Raw genomic sequence first — 26,932 nt, 5'->3', positions numbered from 1 at the left:
GAGCTTGTATTAATGAGGATTCTTTATGGATCCTTAGAAGAGTGTGTTAGCTCATGAACTTAGAAGAGTGTGTTAGCTCATATAACTGGGACATCCCAGTAGTTGGATCATTGGGTATGATTGGATCAAGGTGTTCAGAAAAGGTCAGCACTCCCTTGCTCCTATTGCATGTCTCAGCTCAGCTTGCCTCTGCTTAGATTCTTTCTGAAACTAGAACTTTCCATGTGCAAGATGGCCACTGGCAAAATCAACTTTGTGCTTATATGTCAGAAGAACTCACTTTTCTTCTTCCAGTATCCCTGTATCAGATCATATGGGACATGCAGATTGACTTTTCGATTTGTGGACCCATTCCGTGGAGCAGTCACTGTGGACAGGAGATTGGACAATCATGATTGCTTGGGGTGATTCTTGTGTCTCTGCTAATTACTGGTGGTGGTGGTTGGAGGGGGTTACTGTGGCACTATGAGAGAGGGTTTCACAGAGATATGAGCTGGACTGCAAAAGCAAGGTATATCTACTACACAGGTCATTCATCCTCTGGGTTGCAATTCATCTGTTTCTTCTTAATTTTAGAATATTCTAGAATTTCCTTCAGGCCTTGAAAGACTTAATGTAGTAATTCAGTATTTCAATGCCCACTTGAGTTGGCTTTGTAAAGAGCATTATACGCAACATATTTTTTTTCTTTTTTCTTTTTTTTTATATATATATGTATTTTAAAAGATTTATTTATTTATTTCTCTCCCCTTCCCCCCTCACCTCAGTTGTCTGTTCTCTGTGTCTATTTGCTGTGTTCTTCTTTGTCTGCTTCTGTTGTTGTCAGCGGCACGGGAATCTGTGTTTCTTTTTTGTTGTTGCGTCATCTTGTTATGTCAGCTCTCCGTGTGTGCAGCACCATTCCTGGGCAGGCTACACTTTCTTTTGCGCTGGGTGGCTCTCGGCGTACTCCTTGCACGTGGGTCTCCCCTACGCGGGGGACACCCCTGCGTGGCAGGGCACTCCTTGCATGCATCAGCACTGCGCATGGGCCAGCTCCACACAGGTCAAGGAGGCCGGGGGTTTGAACCGCAGACCTCCCATGTGGTAGACGGACACCCTAACCACTGGGCCAAGTCCGCCGCCTCTTTGTTCTTTAATAGCAGAGGATACATCCATCCATAATGTATAAAAACAGTTGATTAGGTTTTCCTTTTTAAGTTTTTTATTAGAAAAGTTGTGGGATTACAGACAGATCATGCATAAAATACAGGATTCCCATATACCCCCCTACCACAAATCCTTGCACTAGTATGGAACATTTGTTATAATTGATGATAGCACTTTAAAAAAATGTGCTATTTTAAAAAAATAGTAGTTACCTATGTTACAATTGTTGAAATATTATTAAAATACTACTATTAACTGTCATCCAAAGTTTACATTAGGTGTATTTTTTCCCACATATATCAACCTTTTATTAACACATTATATATTTGTTATAATTCATGAAAGAACATTCTTATACTATTAACTATAGTCCATCATCTATAATAGGGTTCACTGTGTTAAGCAGTCCTAAATTTTGTTTTAGTTTTTATTCTAGTAACATATATGACCTAAAATTTCCCCTTTTAACCACATTATCTATATAATTCAGTGCTGTTACACTCACAATAACGTGCTACCATCACCACCATTCATTTCCAAATCTTTACAATCAGCCTAAAAGAAATTCTATACAAATTATGCATCAACTCTTTATTCTCTAGCCTCAGTCTATCCCCTAGTTACCATCCATGTTGTCACATACTCAGGACTTCATTCCTTTTTACGGCTGAATGATATTCTATCATTTCATATACCACATTTTTTTTATCCATTCATTGGTTGATGGACATTTGGGTTGCTTTCATCTTCTGGCAATTGTGAATAATGCGACCATGGACATCAGTGTTCAAACCACTGTTCGAGTCCCTGCTTTTTCTGTTCTTTTGAGTATTTACCTAGTGGTGGTGTTGCTGGTTCATATGGTAATTTTGTATTTAGCCTCCTGAGGAACTGCCAAACTGTCTTCTACAGTGGATGCACCATTTTTACAGTTCCACCAGCAGTTAATGATTGTTCCTATTTCTCCACATGCTCTCTAAGAATTGCAGTTTTCTGTTTTTTTTTAATAGTAGCCATTCTAGTGGGTATGAAATATGGCTTTGATTTGCATTTCTCTAATAGCTAGTGATATTGAGAATCTTTTCATGTGCTTTTTAGCCTTTTGCATATCCTCTTTGGAGAATGCCTGTTTAAGTATTTTGTCCATTTTTTAATTGGACTGTATGTCTTTTTATTGTTGAGGTGAAAGATTTCCTTATATATTCTGGATATTGCATCCTTATCAGATGTGTGGTTTCCAAATATTTTCTCCTACTAAGTAGATTGTATTTTCACTTTCATGACAAAGTCTTTTGATGCAAAGTCTTTTTAATTTTGAGGCAGTCCTGTTTATCTGTTTTTTCTTTCATTGCATGTACTGTGGGTGTAAAGCCCAAAAGCCCATTGTACAACACAAGATCCCAAAGATGTTTCCCTGTATTTCCTTCTATGAGTTTTATAATCCTGATTCTTATATCTAGTTTTTAAATAAAATCTATTTTGAGTTAATTTTTGTCTGTGGTATGAAAATAGGTATCCTCCTGGTGTTTGTTTTTTTGGCAACTGGAGATCCAGTTCTCCCAGCACCAGTTTAATTCCATTGGTCAGTATGTCTGTCCTTGTGGCAGTACCATGCTGTGTGACCATAGGAAGTGTGAGTCCACCAACTTTGTTCTTTTTTTAAAAAGTGTGTTTGGCTATTCAGGTCCCATTACTCTTCTAAATTTATTTCCAAATAAATTTGAAAATTGGTTTTTCTGTTTCTGCAATGAAAGCTGCTAGAATTTTGATTGAGATAGCATGTAATCTGTAAATCATTGTGGGTAGAATTGACTTATTTTTTTTAAGATTTATTTCTGTCCCCTCCCCTCGCCCCCCTCCCCTGGTTGTCTGTTCTCTGTGTCTATTTGCTGCGTCTTCTTTGTCCGCTTCTGTTGTTGTCAGTGGCATGGGAATCTGTGTTTCTTTTTTGTTGTTGTGTCATCTTGTTGTGTCAGCTCTCCATGTGTGCGGCGCCATTCTTGGGCAGACTGCACTTTCTTTCGTGCTCAGCGGCTCTCCTTACAGGGTGCACTCCTTGCACGTGGGGCTCCCCTACTTGGGGGACACCCTGCGTGGCTTGGCACTCCTTGTGTGCATCAGCACTGCGCATGGGCCAGCTCCACATGAGTCAAGGAGGCCCGGGGTTTGAACTGCAGACCTCCCATGTGGTAGATGGATGCCCTAACCACTGGACCAAGTCCACCCCCTAGAATTGACATATTAATGATATTTAGTCATCCACTCCATGAACACAGAATGTCCTTCCATTTATTTAGGTCTTCTTTCATTTCTTGTAGCAGTGTTTTATGTTTTCTGTGTACAAGTCCCTTATATCGTCCCTTATATCCTAGGTTAAATTTATTCCTAGCTATTTAATTCTTTTAGTTGCCGTTGTAAATGGATTTTTTTTTTTATTGATTTCCTCCTCAGATTGCTTGTTACTAGAGTATAGAAACTCTACTGATTTTTTTTTTGGATATTGATTTTATGCCCTAAAACTTTGCTGAATTCATCTGTCAACTCTAGGAGCTTTGTTGTAGATTTGTTGAGGCTTTCTATATACAGGACCATGTCAACTGCAAAATCCATCCTAATTTGGATGCCTTTTATTTCTTTTTCTTGCCTAACTGCTCTGGCTAGAACTTCCAGTACAATGCAGAATAACAGTGGTGACAGTGGGCATCCTTGTCTTGTTCCAGATTTTAGAGAGAAAGTTTTCAGGTTTTCACCATTGAGTATGATGTTAGCTGTGGGGTTTTCATATATGCCCTTTTTCCTGATGAGGATGTTGCCTTTTATTTCTATCTATCTTTCGAAGTTTTTTAATCAAGAAATGATGCTAGAAATTGTCAAATGCCTTTTCTGCATCAGTGGAGATGGTCATGTACTTTCCCCCCTTCATTTTGTTAATGTGTTACATTATTTGATTTTCTCACTTTGAACCACCTTTGAATCCTTGGGATAAAACCCTCTTTATTGTGGTGTATAATTCTCTAAATGTGCATTGGATTTAATTTGCAAGTATTTTGTTGAGGATTTTTGCATCTATGTTCATAAGATAAATTGGTCTGTAATTTTCTTTTCCTGTAGATCTTTTTCTGGCTCTGTTATTAGGGTGATTGGCCTTATAGATTGGATTAGGCAATATTCCCTTCTCTTCAATTTTTAGAAAGGGTTTGAACAGAATTGGAATTAAGTCTTCTTGGAATATTTGGTAGAATTTCCCATGTATTCCTGGGCTTGATAACTGATTCAGTCTCTTTACTTGTAATTGCTTTGTTGTGGCCTTCTATTTCATCTAGAGCCAGTGTAGGTTGTTTGTGTGTTTCTAGGAATTAGTCCTTTTCATCTAGGTTTCTAATTTGTTAGCATACAGTTCATAGTATTCTCTTATGATCCTTTTTATTTCTGTGGCATCAGTAGTAATACCCCCTCTTTCATATCTGATTTTATTTATCTGTGTTTTCTCCTTTTTCCTTCGTCACTCTACCTAAAGGTTTGTTAATTTTATTGATCTTTTCAAAGAACCAGTTTTGGGTTTTGTTAATTCTCTCTGATGTTTATATTATTCTCAGTTTCATTTATTTCTGTTCTAATCTTTGTTATTTCTTTCCTTCTACTCCCTTTGGGAATAGTTTGTGGTTCTTTTTCTTATTCCTCCAGATGTGCAGTTAGGTCTTTGATTTTAACTCTTTTTTCTTCATTAATGGAAGTGTTTAGGGCCATACATTTCCTTTTCACTCTGCCTTTGCTGTATCCCATACATTTTAATACATTGTTTTCTTGTTTTCAAGATATTTACTGATGTCACTTGCAATTTCTGCTTTGACCCACTGATCGTTTAAGAATGTGTTATTCAATTCCATATTCCAGTTCTCTGCCATTATTGATTTCCAACTTCATTCCATTGTGGTTAGAGAAGATGCTTTGTATAATTTCAATTTTTTAAATATTTATTGAGACTTGTTTTGTGACCCAACATGGGATCTATCCTGGGAATAATCCATGTGCACTTGAGAAGAATGTATAATTTGCTATTTTGGAGTATACTATTCTGTATATTTCTGTTAGATCTAGTTCATTTATATTATTCAAGTTCTCTGTTTCCTATAAGATCTTCTGTCTAGATGTTCTTTGTACTGATGAGAATGTTGTATTGAAATCACCAATTAGTATTGTAGAGGTATCTGCTTCTTCCTTCAGTTTTGGCAGTGTTTGCCTCATGTATTTGGGAACATCTTAGTTAGGTACATAGATAGCTCTCATTGTTATTTTTTCTTGGTGAATTGCTCTTTTTATTAATATATAGTGTCCTTCTTTGTCTCTTATCACAGCTTTTGACTAAAGTCTGTTTTTCCAATATTTGTATAGTTACCCCAGCTCTTTTTGGTTACTATTTGCATGAAATACCTTTTTCCAATCTTTTACTTTCAACCTCTTTTTGTCTTCAGGTTTAAAGCAAGTCTCTTGTAAACAACATATTGTTGGATCATGCTTTTTTTATCCATTCTTCCACTCTTTGTCTCCCCCCCTTTTTTCTTTTTAAAGAAGCTTTAGATTACATAAATGGTACATAAAAAATATTAGCACTCTTTTTCTTTTGATTGGGGAGTTTAATCCATTAATATTCAGTGTTGTTACTGTAAAGGTAGTACTTATTTCAGACATTTTGTCCTTTGTTGTCTCTTTTATTGCAAATTCTTTTTCCGTATAGTTGATTTTTTAAAAACGTATCTGACTTTTCCCTTCCTCATTTCTGTTTCAGTGTATTTTTAAAATACTTTCTTTGAGGTTACTCCAGGGCTAATAGTACACAACCTACTATAAACTACTAATTTGAGAAGTTAACAACTTAACTTCAGTAACCTGCACATTTTCTGCTCTCATATTTCTCAGGTCATCCTCTTTATGTTGTTTTTGTCCCACTTTACCACTTTATGTTTTGCATGTCCATTTTCAGGAACTATGCCTTTTTCTTGTTCAGTTGTATTCTTACTCTTATAGAATTTAAAGAGCAGAATTGTGTATTGAGGATATAGTACTATAGGGTTTTGCATTTACCCTTTTACTTTCCCCTACTAATGATTTTCATTTCTTCACACTACTCTGAGCCACTCTCTCCTGCCTTTTTCCTTTCAAACTGCAGAATGCCCTTTAGTAATTCTTGTAGGACAGGTGTCTTATTGATACACTCTCGTTTATGATTTTCTGTGATTATTTTAAAGTCTCTCATTTCTGAGGGTCAGTTTTGCTAGATAAAGAAGTTATGGGGTCTGATGAGTCTCTACTCACAGACCCCCTGATCCCAGCTCTCTTGTTCTTTCTTCCTTTCTTCTTTTCTTTCTTTTCTTTTCTTTTCTTTTCTTTTCTTTTCTTTTCTTTTCTTTTCTTTTCTTTTCTTTTCTTTTCTTTTCTTTTCTTTTCTTTTCTTTTCTTTTTTCTTTTCTTTTCTTTTCTTTTCTTTTCTTTTCTTTTCTTTTCTTTTCCCTCCATCCCTCCCTCCCCCTTTCCTTTCCCTCCCTCCCTCTTTCCTTCTCCTTTCCTTTTTCTTTCTCTTTCACTCTCCTTTTTCTCTTTCTTTCATTCCTGATACCCTTCGGGCCCAAATCTCCAGCAAATGGTGCCCAACATGGGGCCCGAAGAAGTGAGTCTTCCAAGACAGTATCGGGAACTGCGGAAAGGATTCCTACAAGGGCCATGAATGACATTCAAAGCAGGGTGACTCGAGTCTTTTAGCACAAGCTTGCATGTTACAGGCAACATGGATTCCAGAAAAAAATCTTAAAAACGGTAAAATCTAAGGTGTGATATGATGGAGAACTTAAAAACAGCTATATATTTAAAAAAAGAAGTTTTGGGTGGCAGTTTTTCTCTTTCAGTACCTTAAATATATCTTGCCACTACCTTCTCTCTTCCCCATGCTTCTGATGCGAAATCAGCACTTAGTCTTATTGAGGAAACCTTTTTTGTGATGAATTGCTGTTCTCTTGCTGCTTTCAGAATTCTTTCTTTATCTTTGACACTTGGCTTTCTGATTACTTTGTGTCTCGGAGTAGGTCTATGAGGATTTATTGTCTTTGGAGTATGTTGCACTCTTGGGCAGGTATATTTATGTCTTATATAAGTTGGGAAGTTTCCAACCATTATTCCCTCAAATATTCTTTCTGCCCTTTGTCCCTTCCCTTATCTTCAGGCATACCCATGATCCTTATGTTTGCATGTTTCATGCTGTCGCTTAAATCACTGAAGCACTGCTTATTTTTTCTATTCTTTTCTCTGTCCTCTGACTCTATGATTTCTATTGTCCTGTCTTCTAGTTCACTGATTCTTTCTGCTTCCTCTTTAAATCTGCTGTTACAAGAGGCCTCTAGTATATTTTTTATCTCTACTATTGTGCCTTCATCCATATAATTTCTGTTATATTTCTTTCTATGCTTTCAATTTTTTATGCTCACACATTGTCTTCTTTATATCCTTTATCTCTTTATGCATATTTTTCCTTCATCTCTTTGAATTGATTTAGATTTGTTTGAACTTCTTTATTAATTGTTCTGAATTCTGTGCCTCTTCTGATGTTTTAATTTGCTCCTCTGATTGAGCCATATCTTCCTATTTCTTAGATGGCTTGTAATATTTTCCTGATGTCTAGGCATCTCTTTATCTTGATGAGTTAACTCTGAAGTCAGTTTCACCTTCTTTTCTAAGGTTTATTGTTGATTGGGTTTGTGTTAAGGTTCTTTTTTTATGCTTATTCTAACTTATTCTAGACCTTTAGAATAGCCCATGTTTGACTGCTCAGATTTTTCTCAGCTCTTCATCTGATTCTTGTCCTGGATATTGGCACAATTTTTAAGATTTCAGTTTTTGTGTAATTATTTCACCTCCATGGGAAAATTTCCTTTCTTCTGTTCTGTTCTGTTCTGTTTGTGTTTGTATAGGCTTTTCTCTCCAGCTCCTACTATTTGCTAAAATTCTCTCCTTCCCTCAGTGCCCTGTTTTACAGACTCTTTTCAGTGCTGGGACCCTCTTGTCTTTAAGTAGTTGAGTTTAAACCTCCATCTCACCCCCCTTTGTTTTTCCTGGGTAGGGTATCCTGCTCCAGGGAGCCAGATGGGATCAATTCAGAAAGGCAGGTCACTCCAGAAAAGTCTATTTTGCATTTAGGCAGTTGAAACTGGATTACTTGAGGAGCTGAGCACTTTCCAGTTGCAGTTTTACTGTGGTCTCTCTCTGTCTCTGTCTCTATCTCTATCTTTCTTCCTCTGGGGCCCCTTTTGTATGCAGTACTCCTCAGCAGTTTTTGCACTGCCCTGGGTCTGTGTGAATCTGGGTCCTTGTGTCTGGATAGGCACGGGCTTCTAACTTACCTCTGTGGTCTTTATAGTACGTGTCCCCAGTGGGAAGTGTGAGGGATCCAGGCCACTATTTTTTTATTTTTTATTTTTTTTAGGTACTGGGGCTGGGATTGAACCCCAGACCTCATATGTGGGAAGACAGTGCTCAGCCACTGACCCACATAGGCAACCCTGAGTTGGTGTTTTTGTTTGTTTGCCTGTTTTGCTTTTTTTTCTTAGGAGATACCAGGGCTTAAACCCAAGACCTCCCATGTGTACTGATTGAGCTACATCCACTCCCTGGGTCACTATTTTTGAGAAATTCCTAAGCTGCCTGGGACCATGTGAAGGAGAGGGAGTGGACCAGTGGGTCCAGGACAGATGTTTCCTACCTGATATTTTCTTTCTTTGACTCAGCATTTGTAGAGTCCTTTTTGACTATCTTCTGTCCTTCAGGGTTCTAAGCAAGTGGGATTTATCCTTTTGTTCTCTGAATCTCTGGGTATGTTTTTTCAGGGACCATCTTACGTTGCCATGCTGATGACATCACTCCCTTCAGTTGATTAGTTTTTTTTGTTTGTTTTTTGAGATACCAGGAGCTGGGGATTAAACCCAGGGCCTCATATGTGAGAGGCCAGCCATCAACCACTGTACCACATCAGCTTCCCTGAGCTGGTTTTTTTCATTTGTTTTGCCTCTTGTTTTTGGTTTTTCAGTAGGCATAAGACCTGAACTGGGGACCGCCCATGCGGGAGGCAGGTGTTCAACTGCTTGAGCCACATCCGTCCCTTGATTTGTTTTTAATAATTTTATTTGCTAGAATAATCTCAGAGATTAGAAATTCTTCACCTTAAGTAGAATTTCTTGCTTCCCACTGAAGGCAATGACAACACACTGTGTGCTCATGCTTTTTTGTGAATATAGGCATTTGTGACACAATATCTGGGTTTAATAAAAGAAAAAATAAAAAGCACAAAATCAGTAAGCTAGCATTTGATGCTTAGCTAATGGAATGGTCCTGTGGGTAGAGGATTTTATTGTTGTTTTACATGCCTCTCTGCAGCCAGGTCTTCTAGCAAATACGTTCAAGAGATACAATTCAAACACATATCAGTCAGACTACAAAATAAGAATTATAGTCCTTATACATTATGATAGTGTCCTTAATATTATATCTCAATTTTAAAAGTTATTTAAATATATATCTGGGAATTATGATGATGTCCTATAGGGAGGAAAAAAATGTGCCAAGAAGAAAGCTGAATTCCAGTCACACCTCTGCCACTGGTGTCACTGGGCCTGTAACTTTCAACTCTGATTTCTTCACCTATAAAATGAAAGGAATAGATTAAATTCATTGGCCAGGTACCTTGTGCCTACACTGTTTTGTGAGCCTTGGTTGGGAATGCTATGTTTATCTGGCTCTACTCTGGCGTTGCTGCCTCCTCCTGGAATTGGCTTGAAGAAGCAATGCCAGTTTTAGACACTTTTATAATTTGTTTTGGTTTGCTTTTTCCATTATAGCTCTTTTAATCATAAGATTTATATAACATACTTTTCTTTGTTTAAAAGAGAAAACAGGAAATGTTGGCTTCCTTCTCGTAAAACCCTTGCTATCAATGAGGTAACAGATCCATAATCATTTTTTATCAGCATTCTCTTTCCTCAAGGAAGGAAACTATTTGTCATAGGCCTAAATTTACTTTCCATTACAATTGGTTGCATAAGGAAACTGTTGTTATTATAACCGAACAAAGGATTCTTGCAGTTCCTTTGTCTACCAAGTTCTAGTACAGATTTAGGTTTTTGAATTGTGCAGTTAGAATTAATTTTGGAACACTAGTTTGGAAACTATAAAACCCCATTCTCTTGAAAATTATAAATGAACCACTACTTGGAAATAAATAGTTCCATTATCACCTTTAAAAGGCTCTGTTTTATTAAAAGTTAAAGGTACATTGATGTTCAGATCTAATTTTAGGCATATTATAAATCTTTATGTGTTATTTCCAATTTAAAAAGTTAATCATGACTATTTTGGGATTTATATTACAATGTTTTAGAATACCAGTCACACACAAAAACATATACATTGTTTTCAATATTCAATTTTAAAAATCAACATATTTTGGAGGGTTTACTGGAAAATTCCTTCACTGGAATAAGTTTCTATTTGGACAGTTTCACTATTCTAGTACTAGGTGTAAAATTTATTTTGGATTGGTCAGTTAAGACCATGTTCTCTTCTACCTTCTAGAATAGTCCTTGCAAATGAGACTGTACCTTTGCCTGTGTGTGTGCATGCTTGGGAGTTTGGGTTCTTGAGGGCGGTATCTTGGTCCACATTTGAGGCCACCAGAGTGTGATAGACTTAGAGACTTGCTTTCTGTTACGGAAGTGTGGAGAACCAACAAATAACTGCCTACTGACTTTGGGTATATACAACATTTATTTAAAATTCCTCTTTTTTTTTTCTCCCCAAAATGTGAGCATGTTATAGGAGGAAATGTAGACAATACTTGAAGAAATGCAGACAGGAATGAATTTGAAATATTTGAGAGATGAATGAGAAGCACTTTCTTGATTTAAGTAGCTGTATTTGGGGAATAATGGAAACTAAGTGTGTTTGACGAAAACTGGACCAGTTTACAGAGGAAAATAAAGGAGAAGAATTTAGAATTGATGCCCTAGTAATGAAGAGGCTATAAAATTTTCAAGGCTAGTTTTAATTATAAAGTTTTTCATATGCACGTAAGATAATGTGGTAGACTCCTATGAACCCACCAACCAGATTTAACAGATACTAGTATTTTGCCATGTCTCTCTTTTTAAGAAGTTAATTTTTTAAAACAAAATAGTTTATTTTTTTGATAAGTAAACAAACAACCCAATTAAAACTGGACCAAAGATCTGTACAATCTCTCACCAAACAACATATATAGGTGGCAAACAATCACATGAAAAGATGCTCAACATCATATGTCCTTAGGGAATTACAAGTTAAAACAATGAGATAGCACTAGATACCTCTTAGAATGGTCAACATCCAAAAAACTGACAATACCAAAGGTTGATGAGGATATAGAAAAATAGGAAGTCTTGTTGCTGGTGGGAATATATAGCCACTTAGGAAGCAGTTTGGCAGTTTCTTACAAAGCTAAACAGAGACTTAGCATATAATCCAGAAATCGTGCTCTTAGCTATTTACCCAAATAAGTTGAAAGCTTATGTCAGCTCAGAAAACCTGCAATGAATGTTTATAGCAGCTTTATTCATAATTGTCTAAAACAGGAAACAACCAGGATGTTTCTCAATAAGAGAATGGACAAACAAACTGGGGCACAGTGGAATATTATTCAGCAACAAAAAGAAATGACTAGAAAGAAAAAAGAAAAGGAAACAAAAAAGAAATGATCAAGTCACAAAAAGACCTGGCGGAACCTTAAGTGAAAGGAGACTGTCTGAAAAGGGTATATATTCTTTATGGTTCCAACTGTATGGCATTGTGGGAAAGTGACAGTAAAAAGATTAGTGGTTGTCATGGATTGGTGGGGATAATGGATGAATAGATGGAGTACAGGTGTTTTTAGGGCAATGAAGCTATTCTGAATCCACTATAATGGTGGATAAGTGACATTATGCATTTGTCAAAACTCGTTGAACTGCTCAATACAAAAACATGAACCCTAATGTAAACTATGGACTTTAGTTAATAATAATATATCAACAGGCCATTATATATCCTGCCATAACCTACAGAATTGAGTGGGAGAGAGTGCAAACTACAAAATAAATGATAATCTATACGTAGGGGCAATACTGCAAATATGTTCATCAATTGCAATGAATGTACCACTCTAATGAAAGAAGTTGTTAATGTGGGGAAGGGTGGGAAGTGTAGGGAGTGGGGCATATGGGAATCCCTTATATTTTTTTGTGTAACATTTTGTGTAATCTAAGTATCTTTTAAAAAATAAAAATAAAAAATAATGATGTATCAATATTAGTTCATCACTTGAAACAAATGTACCACATTTATATATGATGCTAAAAATAGAGGAAACTGGAGAGTAGAAGGTATATGGAAACTCTGTGTATTATCTACTCAATTTTTCTGTGATCCTAAAACTGCTAAAAAAAATAAATAAAACCTGTTAGTTAAAAAGAAGAGTGGGTAAAAAACTTGAATAGACATTTTGCAATGGAAGATATACAAGAGGTCAATAAGCACCCCCAAAAGTACTCAACATCATTAGTCACCAGGGAAAGGCAAATTAAAACCACAATGAGATGCCACATCACACCCTTTATAATTGCTACAATTACAAAGAATAACAATGCCAAATGTTGGAGGAGATGGAGAGCAAAAGGAACTCATATACATTGTTGGTGGGAGAGTAAAATGGTACAACCACTTTGGGAAACTCTTTGGCAATTTCTTGAAAATAAAAGCCCATCCTGCAGTAGGTGCTCAACGTATGTCAGAAAAGTCTGAGGTAACTGACTGTGTTTAAACTCACAAAAGTCACTAAATGAACATTATTTAGATGTGGGCAAACAAAGACTATGCAGAAATATACAGAATGTGCCAAGCTATATATAAATAAAATATATAAAAATAGAGTATTTAAAAAATATATAAACATACATCTACCCAGTGACTCAAGATTTGTTATTATCTCTTTTTGATTATAGCTCTCCTAGTGGATGTGAAGTGGTATTTCATTGTAGTCAATACCTAATTTTATACATGGGCAAATACAGCTGTTAACTTTTTTTTTTTAACAAATCAACTTTATTGACACATATAAATAAAGCATACAGTTCATCCAAAATGTATAATCAAGGGGTATTTGGTATACTCACATAGTTGTGTAGTCATCACTTCAATCATTAGAGCATTTTCATTATTTCAGTAGTAAAGAAGTTAATGTTACAGTACAGCTGAAGACCCACTCTCTAGTCCCTTTGCCATTTTCCCCCTTCAAAAGAAGTCACTGTCCTGGAGTTGACATCTGTCATTTCCATTTTTTATGCACTTATAATTTCACATATCATCCATGAATAATCTAGTGTTTTTTTGTTTGAAAATCTATATAAATGGTGTGTTTTTCTTTGTACAGTTTGTTTTAGTCTGTGTTATGTTTTTAAATCTATCAATTTAATATATCTAATCAAGATCAGTTTGTACTCTATTGTGTGACCACACTACAGTTTATGAATAATCTGCAACAATGGTATTTGAGGTGATTTCAATTTTTTACTATTACGAACAAAGTTGCAGCAAAATTCTGGTACATGTCTAGGTAGGGACATGAGTATTTCTCTTGAGTGATAACCTAGAAGTGGAATTGCTGGGTTAGTAAGGGATGTACATCTTTAATCTCACTCGATGTTGCCACATTTTTCTGTAATGTGGCTAAAGCAATTTACATTTCTACTTCTGCCCAAGCTCTAGATTCCTCACATCTGAGGTGTCATCAGGTTTAATATTTTGCCAGTCTAGTGCATGTAAGATGGTATCTCATTGATGTAATTTTTATTTTGCTGATTTCATGTGTTGATTGTTTTTTTTGACTTCTTCAGTGAATTGCCTCTTAGTATCCTTTGACCATTTTTTATTTGTGCTTTTCTGTCTTTTTAAAATTGATTTGCAGGTTTTCTTTAATATATGTATGTATGTTGGAAATATTTTTCCTAGCCCTTGTACTTATCCTACATTTGTCTGGTGTTTTCATTGTTATTGACTTTAAACATTTTAATGTGTCGTACAGTTGTGATAGGTAAGAACACAGAATCTGCAGTCACACAGGCTGGGTTTATAGCCCACCTTTACCCCTTCCTTGACATGTAATCTTGAACAAGTCACTTAACTTCTTCGTGTATTATTTTCCCCATCTGGAAAATGGAGGCAATATTACTACCTGACTCCTAGGGTTGTTTTGAAGATTAAAATAGTTAATTAACTTGAAGGACTTATGGCACAAACTAAATGCCTTATCAGTGTTATTTCTTAAGATTTTTATTATGGTTTGCGCTATTTTAGACCTTAAGGTGTTTGCCTTTGGCCATAAAGTCATGAAAATGCTTTTCTGTAGTTTTTCCTAAAAGTTCGTTTTGCTTTTTATGTTTAAGGTTTACTCTAGGATGTGAGGTAGGGACAAATGCTTTCCTTCTTCCAAATGTACGATGCTGGGGATAGTATAGCAAGACTGAGAGAAAGTAGAACAGACACAGATCTTTCTTCTTTATCTTCTTAAAAATGTTCCTAGCTTTTCTGGGACTGTTATTCTTTATTAATAGATCACTATGTAGAGTTCAACTCAAAAATCTATTGAGATTTCAAATAAAATTACATTGTGTTTTTAGGTTAAGTTGGAGATGAATTGATGCTTTATAATTTAATTAGGTGTTTTTCATGTTCTTCGATATGTTTTTGCAGTTTCTCCATGAAGGTCTTATACTACTTTTGTTAGATTTATTTGGGGGCCCATTGCAAATTGTATCCTAAAAAAAATACATTTGAAATTGTTTTTGCTGCGCCAGCATGCTGTTGATTTTTATCATTTTAATAATTTGTAGATTCTCTTGGATTTCCTCTGTAAATAACCCTATTAATTGGTGAATAATGATGTGGGTTCCAAACCTCCCCTCCACCTCACCTCATTCCCCACCCCCGTCCTTTTCCATTTTCATTTTCCTCCTTACTCTTTTGCCTGAGACCTCCACTGCAGTCACGAGTAGCAGTGATGGCCAGCACCATTGTCTTATTTTTGGTTTTTGAAGGTAATGTTTCTAATTGAATATGGTTTTGATAGGTATTCTTTATCAGTTAAGGAAATTTGGGTTGACTTTTTTTCCTCCTTTTAATGAAACTCTTATCCTTTCTACTATGCGTTTGCTTTCTTGTTTTTAATAGTAACCCTTTCTCCTTTCTTTGGGTGTGTTCTGTTTCGGTGTTTTCAAGCCTGCATTTAAAAAATATGGTTTTCCTTTTTTCATATTGTTTCTATTTTTAACATTTTTTTAGTCAGTTTAACCATTAATTTCCTTCTCTTTCAGATCAAATACCTCCTGTTCTTGGAGGTACTAATCCTTTTGTCTGTTGTCTCTCTGAAGCTAATGAGCTTCCTAGGCTGGGTGTTTCTTTTCTTGTGGAAGACATTTTGACGAGACTCAAAAATCTTTGCTGTCCTCCTGGTATGTTTTAATTTTTCTGTAGCTCCTTATACTTAGATTACAACTTTTTGGAATTCCTAACGATGTAAGGGTCTCAGTTCTACCATGTTCCCTCTGCCTGGTTTAAAACCTGAGTCTCTCTCATCTAGGGGCTGTTCTGATTCAGAAACTCCTTCCCCTCTCACAGGCCCCTGCGAATCAGTTGTGTGCTTACATTCTAGCTTTCAGTTCTCCCTTCATTTCTGGCCTATGGGGATTTTCCATAGTGTCACTGTGCTCAGCTGTATATTTAGTAAAATTGTTACAGTCTTCCTCAAGGTTTTGTTGCAACACAGACCAGATCAAGGTGATAGACGTTCCTGCCTGGAGGCTTCAGAGCCTTGTAATTCACACTTTCTCTGAGTTCTCCAGTCTTCTCTGGCAGGGCCCTCCCTTTCCCCCCTGGATAGGAAATATTTCCACTCCCCTCTGTGTCCTCAACAGTCTGTTGCAGTGGGTTGAGAGGGAGATTGGGAGGGTCTGCCTCTGTAGCCCCTTGCTGGCTCCCAGCACAAACAATGGTGTGTCCCCACCCGGCCTGGAAGGGTGCCTGGGACACAGAGACCAAATCTGTGGGTCAGAAGCTGAGTCAGCCTTAGGCTGTGTCCCTTGCTCTCCCTTTCCTGGGGAGGTAGATCCTTGGAGCCCCCTTTGTAGCCACAGGCCTGGACGCCTGAGAATTCTAAAGTGTCTTTAGTATGAGGGATGGGGCCGGCAGGCCGCCCCTGGCTTCAAGTCATAGTTCTGTCAGTGTCGCGATTCCTTCCTTTGTCCCTCTCTCCTCTGGACAGTGTCCAGCCTTCTCCTGGTGTCCTAAACCTTAGAAGATCTTTTTCCAAGCTGTTTTAGCCTGTCTTCTAGCTATTTTTCTGGAGGAGAAGAGTGTCCCTTGTCTTTCTAGTCCGCTGTCTGCCTGGAAGTATCCCCTCCTCAAGGTTTCAAGGTGTGTGTGGCCAAAAGGATTCTAGAATTCAGTTGCCCTTGTTTCCAGAACCCTGCTTGGTAGCCTGAACAATGGCCTCCCCAAAGACCTCCGTGTCCCAATCCCTGGAACTTGTGAATCTGTTCCCTTACATAGTAAAAGGGTGTGACTAAATTAAGAATCATGGGATGGGGAGATCATTCGGTGTTATGCCAGTGGGCCCAGTATATTCACAAGGTCCTTATAAAAGGGAGGCAAAGAAATCAGAAAAGGAGGTACAGTGACCAGAAATAAACAAGTCCAAGTGAGAGAGATTTAAAGGTACTGCACTGCTGGCTCTAGAGACTGGCTCAAGAGCCAAGGAATGCAGATGGTCCCTAAAGGCTGAGAAAGGCAAGGAAACGCTCTCTGTCTATTCGCTGTGTGTTCTTCTGTGTCCGCTTGTGTCAGTGGCACCCCGAATCTGTGGGATTCTCTCCTAGAGCTTCCAAGCAGGAATTCAGGCCTGTGGACTCCTTGATATTCAAAGACTGATAAGACCTGTGTTGGACTTCTCACCTCCAGAGCAAAAGAGAATAAATTTGTGTTGTTTTAAGCTCCTGAATTTGTGATAAGTTGTTAAAACAGCAATGGGAAACTAATACACTCTCTTAAATGTTTTTGAGGGAGGAGTTTCTGGTAGTAGCAATGGGGATGGAGAGAAAATTGTATCAGAGACTCAGCAGAATCAGCTTGCTGAGGAATACTGTTGACACAGAGTGAATATAGAAAGAAGCAGCCTCTTCCTGCCCCCATCTGAAAGAAGAAATACAAGCACAAAGAACAGATACTTGTGAATGTAGTAGATAATATTTTCAATAGCATAATGCCTTTTCTGAGAAATAGAGTTTCTTTTAGGAACGGTAAAGTGCTGCCCCCTCCCCTCTGATGGTGGAAGTTATTTTTTAAAGTGGAAATGTTTCTTATTGGTGAGCCTGTATGTTGGCAGCTGAATGAGCAGAGAATGTATATCTTATTTTGTTGAGATACTGCTGTTGTGAATGAAGAATTTGGTTTGCTAAGAGAGTGCTAATACAGGGTCAGGATTCTGTTGGTAGTAGATAAAATATCAGACAGATTTCTCTAACAGATTTCTGACATGTCCAACTCCAGACGTGTGAAATGTTTTGTAATGATTTCCTAGAAATCTTGAAAAATGACTACAAACTGTGTGGCTTAAAAACAACAGAAATTTATTCTCTCTTGGTTTTGCTGTCAGAAATACAGGTGCTGGCAGGGCAGCACTCCCTCCCGTGTTTCGGAGGGAGTCTCTGTTTCTTGCCTTTCCTGGCTTCTGGTGGCTGATGACATTCCTTGGCTGGTAGCTGCAGCCATGCAATCTCTTTCTCATCTTCACATTGCTTTCTCCTTTGTGTGTGTCTCTCTAAACACTTGAGAGAGTTTAGGAGAGTTTAGGAGTTAGGGCCCATCCAGATAATCCAGGATGAAACTCCTCTCAAGATCCTTGACTTAGTCACGTCTTTTGCCATTAAGAGTAATGTTCACAGGTTCTGGGGATGAGGAAATACATCTACCTTTAAGGTGCCATTGTTTTCTTCACTCTACCATATGCTCCTTTACTACTTCTTTGCAGCCTTTGTCTTCTTCTATTGTTTTGGATTATTGGATTATATTTTAGTACTCTGACCCACCTTGTAAAAATGTCTATTGCAAACACTTATTGATTGCATCATAATTTTTAAGTTTTCTCCTATGCTGACCTCTGGGGCAGGGGTCAGCCAACTATAGTCCATGGGCCAAGTCCATGCTGTTGCCTGCTATTGTGTGGCCTGCTAGCTAAGAATGGTTTCAAATTTATACATATTTGAAAAAAAAATTAAAGAATAGTATTTTGTCTCCTTTATTGGTTATACAAAATACAAATTTCAGTGTCCATAAACAAAGTGATATTGGAACACAGCCACCGCTCATTCATTTATGTTTCAGGTATCACTGCTTTCATGCTACAATGCAGAGTTCAGTAGTTGGGGCAGAGACTTTATGGCCCACAAAGCCAAAAATATGTCCAATTGGCCCTTTACAGAAAAAGTTTACCTACTCCTGTTCTGGTAGAATGTCTTTTTCTCTGACTCTTATCCTGTAGCACTAAATGTTTGTTGATGATTAATACATAAATATATAACTTGTGATAAGAATTACATTCATATAGCAAGGATTCAGTATGATTCCAAAAAGATTCTTTAAAACTGTGAGGTTTAAAGAATTTTATGTATCCGTTTTTTCATGTTTCTGATCCTTTTGACTCCACGACTCAAGGAAAGAAAGAAATAGTGATAGTTCTGCCCCTGATGTAATTGAATTAGGAAACCTGCATGAAATTGTTTCCTAGGACTGCTGTAACAAAATACCACAAACTGAGTAGCTGCAGAAATGTATTGTCACACTGTTGTAGTGGCTGAAATCAAGGTGTCAATAGGGCTATGCTTTGTCTGAAACCTGTAGGGAAGAATCCTACCTTGACTTTTTCTAGCTTTAGAAAAATTTAGAAAAATTCCTGGTTTGCCAGTAATTCTTGACAGTACTTGGCTTCAGGTACAATGCTTCATTCTCTGTGTGTGTGTGTGTTTCTAAGAGGTACTGGGGATTGAACCCAGGACCTCATGCATGGGAAGCAGGCACTCAACCACTTGAGCTACATCCAGTCCCAGACACTTCATTCCCTTCCTCTGTTTTCTCATGACATTTTCCCCTGTGTGTCAGTGCATCCACATTCCCCTCCTCTTATGAAGATGCCAGCCCTATTTGGTTATGGTCCACCATAATCTAGTTTGGCCTTTTCTTAACAGAGCACATCTTTAAAGACCCTATTTCTGAAAAATGTCATATTCACAGGACCGGGGGTTACACTTGAACATATCTTTTTGATGGCCAATTCAACCCATAACAAAGCATCCCATGCAGGACTTGATGTTGGACAGTTACTCTGACATAATGCAGATGTGGACCGTCAGCATTTGGAATCAAGAAGAAGCCTGGATAAAACTGTAAAAATGGATAGAGTTGATGGTAACACATTTTAGTGAGTACAACTACCACTGCTGCTTTATAAATGTGATTGTGGCTGAAAGCGGGTAGCCCTAGGGATGTAAATGTCAATGGAAAGAAAGCTAGAGAACAATCTTGGGACTGAATAACATACTGAATCCAGAGGTGGATGAGGATTGTAGTTATTATTAGTAGTACAAGTATAAGAATGTCCTACTGTGAACTAGAACAAATGTACATCACTATTACATGGTGGTAAGAATGTGGAGATGCATGGGGAAAATACATTTAATGTTATTACAGTTAACAGTATTGCAGTATTCTTGCATCAAAGTCAAAGAAGGTACTTTGTTAAAAACAGGGAAGGGTATGGGAAAAATCTACCAAAAGTATGCTAGAGACCATAGTTGGTGGTAATGGTCTGATGATGTTCTCCTGGATGCTAAGTAGAGCCCGTCTTGCCTGGTAGAGGCAAGGCCTGTCCCGGGCATCATGCAGCCTCTTCCTTCTCACTTGTTTCAGGCTTCTCGCTGCTTTTACAGCTTGTGAAAGGAAATGTGTTATATTTGGATACCATAGAATCAGAAATAAGCTAACTTGTGAAGGGGCAGAAGACTTTTTCTCAATCTAAGATTGTTTAAAGTTGCTAGAAGATTGTGCGTGAGAATGATAAAAATGAAGCAGAAACAAAATGACCTAGTGATAAGGAGCAGTTGAGAAAATGTGACCAGACAATTTTTGGGCAGCAAAATTTGTGAGGACTTTTCCCTTTCCTTTTCCTTATGAAAACAAAAGCTTTCTTTGTACTGACTGCAGCGGAGAACGCCAGGTCCAGATAACTCTATAACTTGCTTTTACTACACCAGAGATGATTTGTTTTATTCTTGAGTTTTGCCTCTTTGTGATAAATGGATAAATATACAAATAGATGCAGTATTTGCCAATGCTTAACATTGTGTTTGTGTCTCTACATATGTAAAAAGTTTTACATACTAGTAAATTTAAACTTTGTCTAATAAACCCTGGTTACACATATAAAAAATTACATATCTAGTAGAAAAATATCCATTTGAGTAAGGATGATATATATTTTTAGAAGATATGGGGGGACTAACCTGGGACCTCATACATGGGAAGCAGGTGCTCAACCACTTAGCTACACTCCCTGATTTATTTTTATCTATCTAAATAAAATGAGCAAGCCTTTAAATAGTGCCAGGAAACATGTTTTATGTATTTTGATTCCTCCCATACTCTCACATTGCTCCAGGAACTGGTTGACCCTCAACCTCAATAGAATTGAAGATAACCGTTTCCTTCCTGCTTTACAAGAAGCAACCCTTCCCCGTCCCCGGCGCTTTCTCTTAATCCCTGGTTAAACTACATTTTCTATCAGTTATTTGTAGTCTTAATCATGTCATGCTAGTTATTTGTTATATTAAAGAAGTAATTGTAACTGAATTTTACAGGTAATGATCATTTTTGAGGAATGTATTCTATCTCTTCACTTGTTTTCTATTTCTATGTTCTCTATATAAATTTATAAATATATAAATAAAACTAATTGGAATGTAAAAATTTCTTCCTGTTCAGAATGCTCTTTCCTTCCAAATAGTTAAAATCTCATGTATTATTTTCAGCCTGCTAAAAGTTTTAATGGATATTATATAGTGTGTATATGAATTCTAATAGTATGTATAATGACATCTAAGGCAATTCATTTCAGCACCAATTCAGTGAGCAATTTTTAAGTGTTCTCCATGTGCCAGGTCCTATGATAGTTTGTGGGGATATAAAGAGGTGGGACGATGTGGGTCCTTACTATCAAGCTGTGTAGTCTCCTGAGAGAGACAGGCTTGGAAACAGAATGTAAGTGTAATGAGGAGAACAGGACCATATTCAAGGAGTAGAACTCCCCAGAGAAGGGAGGGATTATTAATTCATTCTGTTGAGGACAAGAAAGGTATGGCAGGGAAGATGACAGGCTAACTGGACTTGGAAGGAAAGAAGAGATTTCTGTGTGAAGAGAGCATTGTGGTGGACTGAGATGTATTGGCATCTAGAAACTTTTCATATGCTTTTCTTCACGACTGAGAATGCAATTTGTTAAAACAATATCATCTGAGATCTTGTGTCTATTCTATTATTCAGTATTAGCTATTATGTGTAAGATACTAAGCAGGTACATGGAAAATGTTCTTGAAATGATATGAATTGACTTCACCCTTTGCCTTTCACCCTTCCCCTTTTGTTCTCTTGCAGTTGGTTAGCCTGTTGCTAATTGGAATTGCTGCATGGGGCATTGGCTTCGGGTTGATTTCCAGTCTCCGGGTTGTCGGTGTGGTCATTGCAGTAGGCATCTTCTTGTTCCTGATTGCATTAGTGGGGCTGATTGGAGCCGTAAAACACCATCAGGTGTTGTTATTTTTTGTATCCTTTTTATTAAGTGGAATTTATCCCCATTGGGTTTGCATCCTTGTTATTGATTGCTAATTTATAGCCACAACTAATTTAAAATTGTATTAGGAAATTAAATGCAAGACAGCTATTCCTAGCAAGCCCTATGTATAATGTTCAATGTAGAAACATCTCATAAAGTCAAGTTACTGTGTATTTATATATTCTTTTTCTTTTCTTGTCATATCACAAACAATGTATTCTGCAAGTTCAGTGTAGTCCTACTTACGTATTGCAAATTCAGAGTTACATTGAATTGCTTCAGTGACTTCCAGGGCCTTTATAGATTATTAGTATTTGAGAATTTCCCAGTGGCTTTTTATTTTTAGACTTAATCTTAAGAACCCTTATATGCATTTATCTATACTTAAGTCCTATCTTATATGTTTAAAATTTTTATTTTATTATAAATAAAATTTGAGTAAATCTGCTTTTACTATATTATGACTACCAGCATTTTTCTATATGAATTTATGTAAGTACATTATCAAAATAATTATATATATAGTCCTTTTGAATTTTCTGTCATTTGTTTTCTGAATGAATTGCTTCTCTTGCATTCTAATGTTGTTAGTATTTCTGTTTTAAGTTATTTTAAAAGTATTTAGAACTAACCTTAACTTATAACTCTCAGTACATGATAATTCTCTTACTTGTATTTATTGTTCAGTTTTCTGTATCCTGTGCTTGTTTAGCCCTGAACCAGGAGCAACAGGTAAGCAAAGGCTTTTTCTTTCTACTTTATTATTATTATTTTTTGTTTTTCTTTTTTGTTTCCTTCTAATTTTTTATACTATGTAGTACAGGTATGGGGTAGGGGATGGAGGGAAGTAATTTATTCCTGTTCATCTGTCATTGTCATTCTACATAACTAAAATCTCTTGTACTATTTTCCTCCTGTAAAAAGAGGTTTCCTGCATCTTCTCAGACCACTATGCAATGGGATATTTGTTCCAGAATGTTTGTGTTTCCCTTATAGCAATTACTCTTTTCATGGTCTAATTTATACAGGAATATGGATCTCTGTCTAGGGATAATGGTTGTAAACTTTGTCCTGATGAAGTCTCAGAATTATACCTTTAAACCAAGTACTTCTTTTAACTTACGCATAAAAAAACTTTTTCATTCTTGGGATAGAAATAGTGCCTTAATTTTTGTTGCAGATTGAGAGATGGGCCTTTGAAAAGTTAGAATGGTCTTTTAAACAGTATATTATTTTAGGTACACTTAGTACTAAAAATTGCAGACTCTAGCTTTATACATTTTATGCACAGATGACATATTTTAACATATATTAAATACATTTTCCAGGGTCAGCTTCTTGAAGTTGGGTGGAACAATACAGCAGGTGCTCGAAATGACATCCAGAGAAATTTGAATTGCTGTGGGTTCCGAAGTTTTAGCCCAAATGACACCTGTTTGGCTGTAAGTACAAAGTATAAAATGTATTTTTTTGAAAATGTATTCCATTCAGATGAATAACAATTGACTGGAAAAAACTGACTTTCTGATGCTGAATTATATTTTAAAATTGCCTACTACTTCCTACATTGTATAGTTGCCTGTTTTCAAATACCCACCTTTAAGAGTGCTGAATATTCCATGGCCCTGCCAGACACAGATGCATTTGGCCCATTGCTCCTAATTCTATCCTACGCTACTCTGCCTAGAACAAGTTGTGAAAGAGAAATAATAGCAAATCAGCCTTAGAGATTCAGGAGAAATGTGTAAAGATCTTGGGTTTTCAGCTTTATCAGGGGTGGTAGGAGCAGAGTGATCTATCTTAAACTGGGCTTTTTGAAAAAATTAGAAATATGTAGGTTTACAGGAAAATCATATAGAAAATACAGCGCTCCCATATACCCCCCTACATACACACAAACACACACACACATGTTGATGAAACATTGTTAGAATTATACGATTAATTACAGCCCATAGATTCCATTAGGGTTCATTGTGCTCACAATTTTATTGTTTTAAAAATTTTTATTCTAGTAACATATACCAACTAAAAATTTCCCTTTAAATCACATTCAAATATGCAATTCAGTGGTGTTTATTACATTCACTTTGTTGTACTACCACTAAACTGGACTTCTTAATCAGCTAAACATCCGCAGGAGGGAGAACACATAGAACTATCTGTTTTCCTCTCTCCCTTCTCCCCCACCACAGCTTTATCCCCTCTCCGTTGAGGACCTGAGCTGGTGATGGGCCAGTTAGAGCCCTCCTGATATCCCACACCAGGCCCGACACCTCCAAGATCCAACCTGGTTCTGCGTGAGGATGGCGAAGGGCCTGGCTCTCCTGGAAAGTCTGCACATGTTTATGTTTTAGGGAAACTCCTACCTGCTTGCACCTCTCTGGGCCCTGAGCTGGTTTCCCCTCAGGAGCTCTCTTTTATGGGAATAATTTTTCCTCATAGGTGCCTGTGTCTATCACTATGTAACACAATTTACACAAACTTACCAGCTTAAAACCCCACTGCCTATTTATCATCTCCAGTTTCCATGGGCCAGGGGCTCGAGTATGGATGGCTGAGTCCTCTGCTCTGGGTCCCACTATGCTGAAATCAAGGTGTCACCTGTGACTCTGATCACATCTGCAGCCAGGAATCATCTTTCAAGCTCACTGGTTGTTGGCAGAATTCATTTCCTTGTGCTGTAGGACTGAGGTCCCCACTTTCTTGCTGGGTATCAGTTGGGGCTCTCTTTCAACATACAGAGGTTGCCCTCAGGTCCTAGTAATTAAGTGGCCCTCTCAGAACATGGAAACATCAAGCCAGCATGAGAATCTTTCTCTCTGGTCTGCTAAAACCAAGTCATACATAATGCAATGTAATCATGGGAGTGACTAACCCAGCGTATTCACAAACCCTGCCCACACTCAACGGGAGGGATTATACAGAGCGTGTGCACTGGTGGGGATCTTGGGTGCCATCTTAGAATTCTGCCTACCACAGAGCTAAAGGTGCTGACTGAGGAGCCAAGGCCCTAAATTAGATGTAATATACCCTGGCACTAATTTTATGTTTTGTTATGTTATGTTTTATTTTTGCAGTTTTTATTCGACTTGAAAATAAAAGTTCTTTTCTTTAATTGATACAGAGCTGCACTAAAAGTGTCCACCCATGCTTACCGTGTGCTCCGATAATAGGAGAATATGCTGGAGAGGTTTTGAGATTTGTTGGTGGCATTGGACTCTTCTTCAGTTTTACAGAGGTACGTGAAAATAACTCAAGGTTTCTTCTCTGTCACAGGGATCCCTGATCTTATACAACAGAGGGTATGGTATTTTACCTTAGTGTGGCACCTAATTTTTGGATTGGGTCAGTGTGTATTTTTACTGAGAAATTACCATTGTTAAGGTAGGAGCCCTGGGCTTGGAATCAGAAGACCTGGCTTCTGTTCTGAAATCTAGCATTAACTTTGTGAGAGAGGGTAAAATGCTTGCGCTTTTATGTAAAATGTAATGAATAAATAAATGAGGAACTTAGATTGCATTGTCTCTAGGGTCTCTTTTAGCTCTAGAGTTTTTTTGACAAATTATAAGCTTTAATTGAATTTTAGAATAGGTAAGACATTCACATTGTTTAACACATTAATATATAAAATATAGTATACACATACATATCTATATAAAGGTTTTCTTTGAAAAATTGCCTTCTAGCCCATCCCCTATTTTTCCCTGTTCCCAACCTTTCAAAAGCTGCAGGTAATCACCATTATTAACATTTTTTGCATACGATATATATTTATACTATTTTAATATGTATTATATTAATTGATACATTTATATAGAACATATATGTCTATAAGCAAAACCACACACATATATTTTGATAATTTTTAATGAATGCTGAATTCTTTCCCCACTGTCTTTATAAAATCCTCAATATCTGAGGGCATTTGTTTTTTAATACTTCTGAGTTGGCAGTTTGAATCAAAGTTAAATTTTTTCTTTAACTTATAAGTTCCACACTGTTTTATTTTATGGAAATAATCTTATAACTAATTAAAATGAACACACAAAAATGTTTGTTATTTATAACAGCACACCTTTGAACTAGCTTGTGTTCATCAATAATGAACAGGTCAAACTAAATAAGGTATATCACATAGGAGTAAATGGTTAAAGAGCAAATGGTTATGGATTCAGGAGCTGCATCATTTGGGTTAGAAGTCTTGTTCCATGTTTATTAACTCTGTGACTATGGGCAAGTTGCTAAACCTTTCCATGCTTCTGTTTCCTCACCTATAGGTAAGATTGAAATCATTTTTGTGAACTATATAGAACAGTGTCTAGCATAGAGTACTCTTTATGTGTTTGTTAAATTCCTTTTTGTTCCTCTGTCAGAGAGACTCCAGAGGGATGACTGTGATCAATGAAGTAAATTTCAGACTTAACACAATTCCCTAGAAGTAATTAAAGTGCTGATGGGTAGCTATGAATTCAAATTTTAAAAATTTCAGAGTAAAAGGCAGCATAAATTTAATATACATTAAATTTATGTATATTTTCAGTATAAGAAGGTAGAATTTTTGGTTATTTAAAATGAATTGATTTTGAAGTAGCAGGAAGAAAACACATTTCTTAATAAAACAGACTATATTGGTTAACTCTTAGTGAGCCTTACATGGACAACAGCACATTAACAACTCAGCACTTTTTTATAATTATAGGATCCCCCTGTCCCTTGGAGAGGTAGGAACTATGCGTATATTTTATAATCTGTGTTAGAAACTATAATTATTATGGGGTTTTTGCTATTGCTTAATTTTTT

General features: G+C 36.9%; 1 protein-coding gene across 1 annotated transcript in view; it reads left to right on the top strand.

The window, feature by feature from the left end:
- TSPAN13 (tetraspanin 13) overlaps positions 1-26,932 on the top strand; it is a 41,358-nt gene that overhangs the window by 8,683 nt on the left and 5,743 nt on the right. Inside the window, exons 2-5 of the mRNA XM_058296912.1 lie at positions 21,952-22,119; positions 22,781-22,861; positions 23,458-23,571; positions 25,257-25,370. Of these exons, the coding sequence (XP_058152895.1) occupies positions 21,952-22,119; positions 22,781-22,861; positions 23,458-23,571; positions 25,257-25,370 (477 nt within the window). The remainder of the gene's footprint in view (positions 1-21,951; positions 22,120-22,780; positions 22,862-23,457; positions 23,572-25,256; positions 25,371-26,932) is intronic.

Source organism: Dasypus novemcinctus, chromosome 5, assembly GCF_030445035.2.
Source record: "Dasypus novemcinctus isolate mDasNov1 chromosome 5, mDasNov1.1.hap2, whole genome shotgun sequence".
Taxonomy (NCBI): Eukaryota; Metazoa; Chordata; class Mammalia; order Cingulata; family Dasypodidae; genus Dasypus; species Dasypus novemcinctus.
Note: the sequence above shows the minus strand (reverse complement) of the source record. Positions and strands in the feature narration are given on the sequence as shown.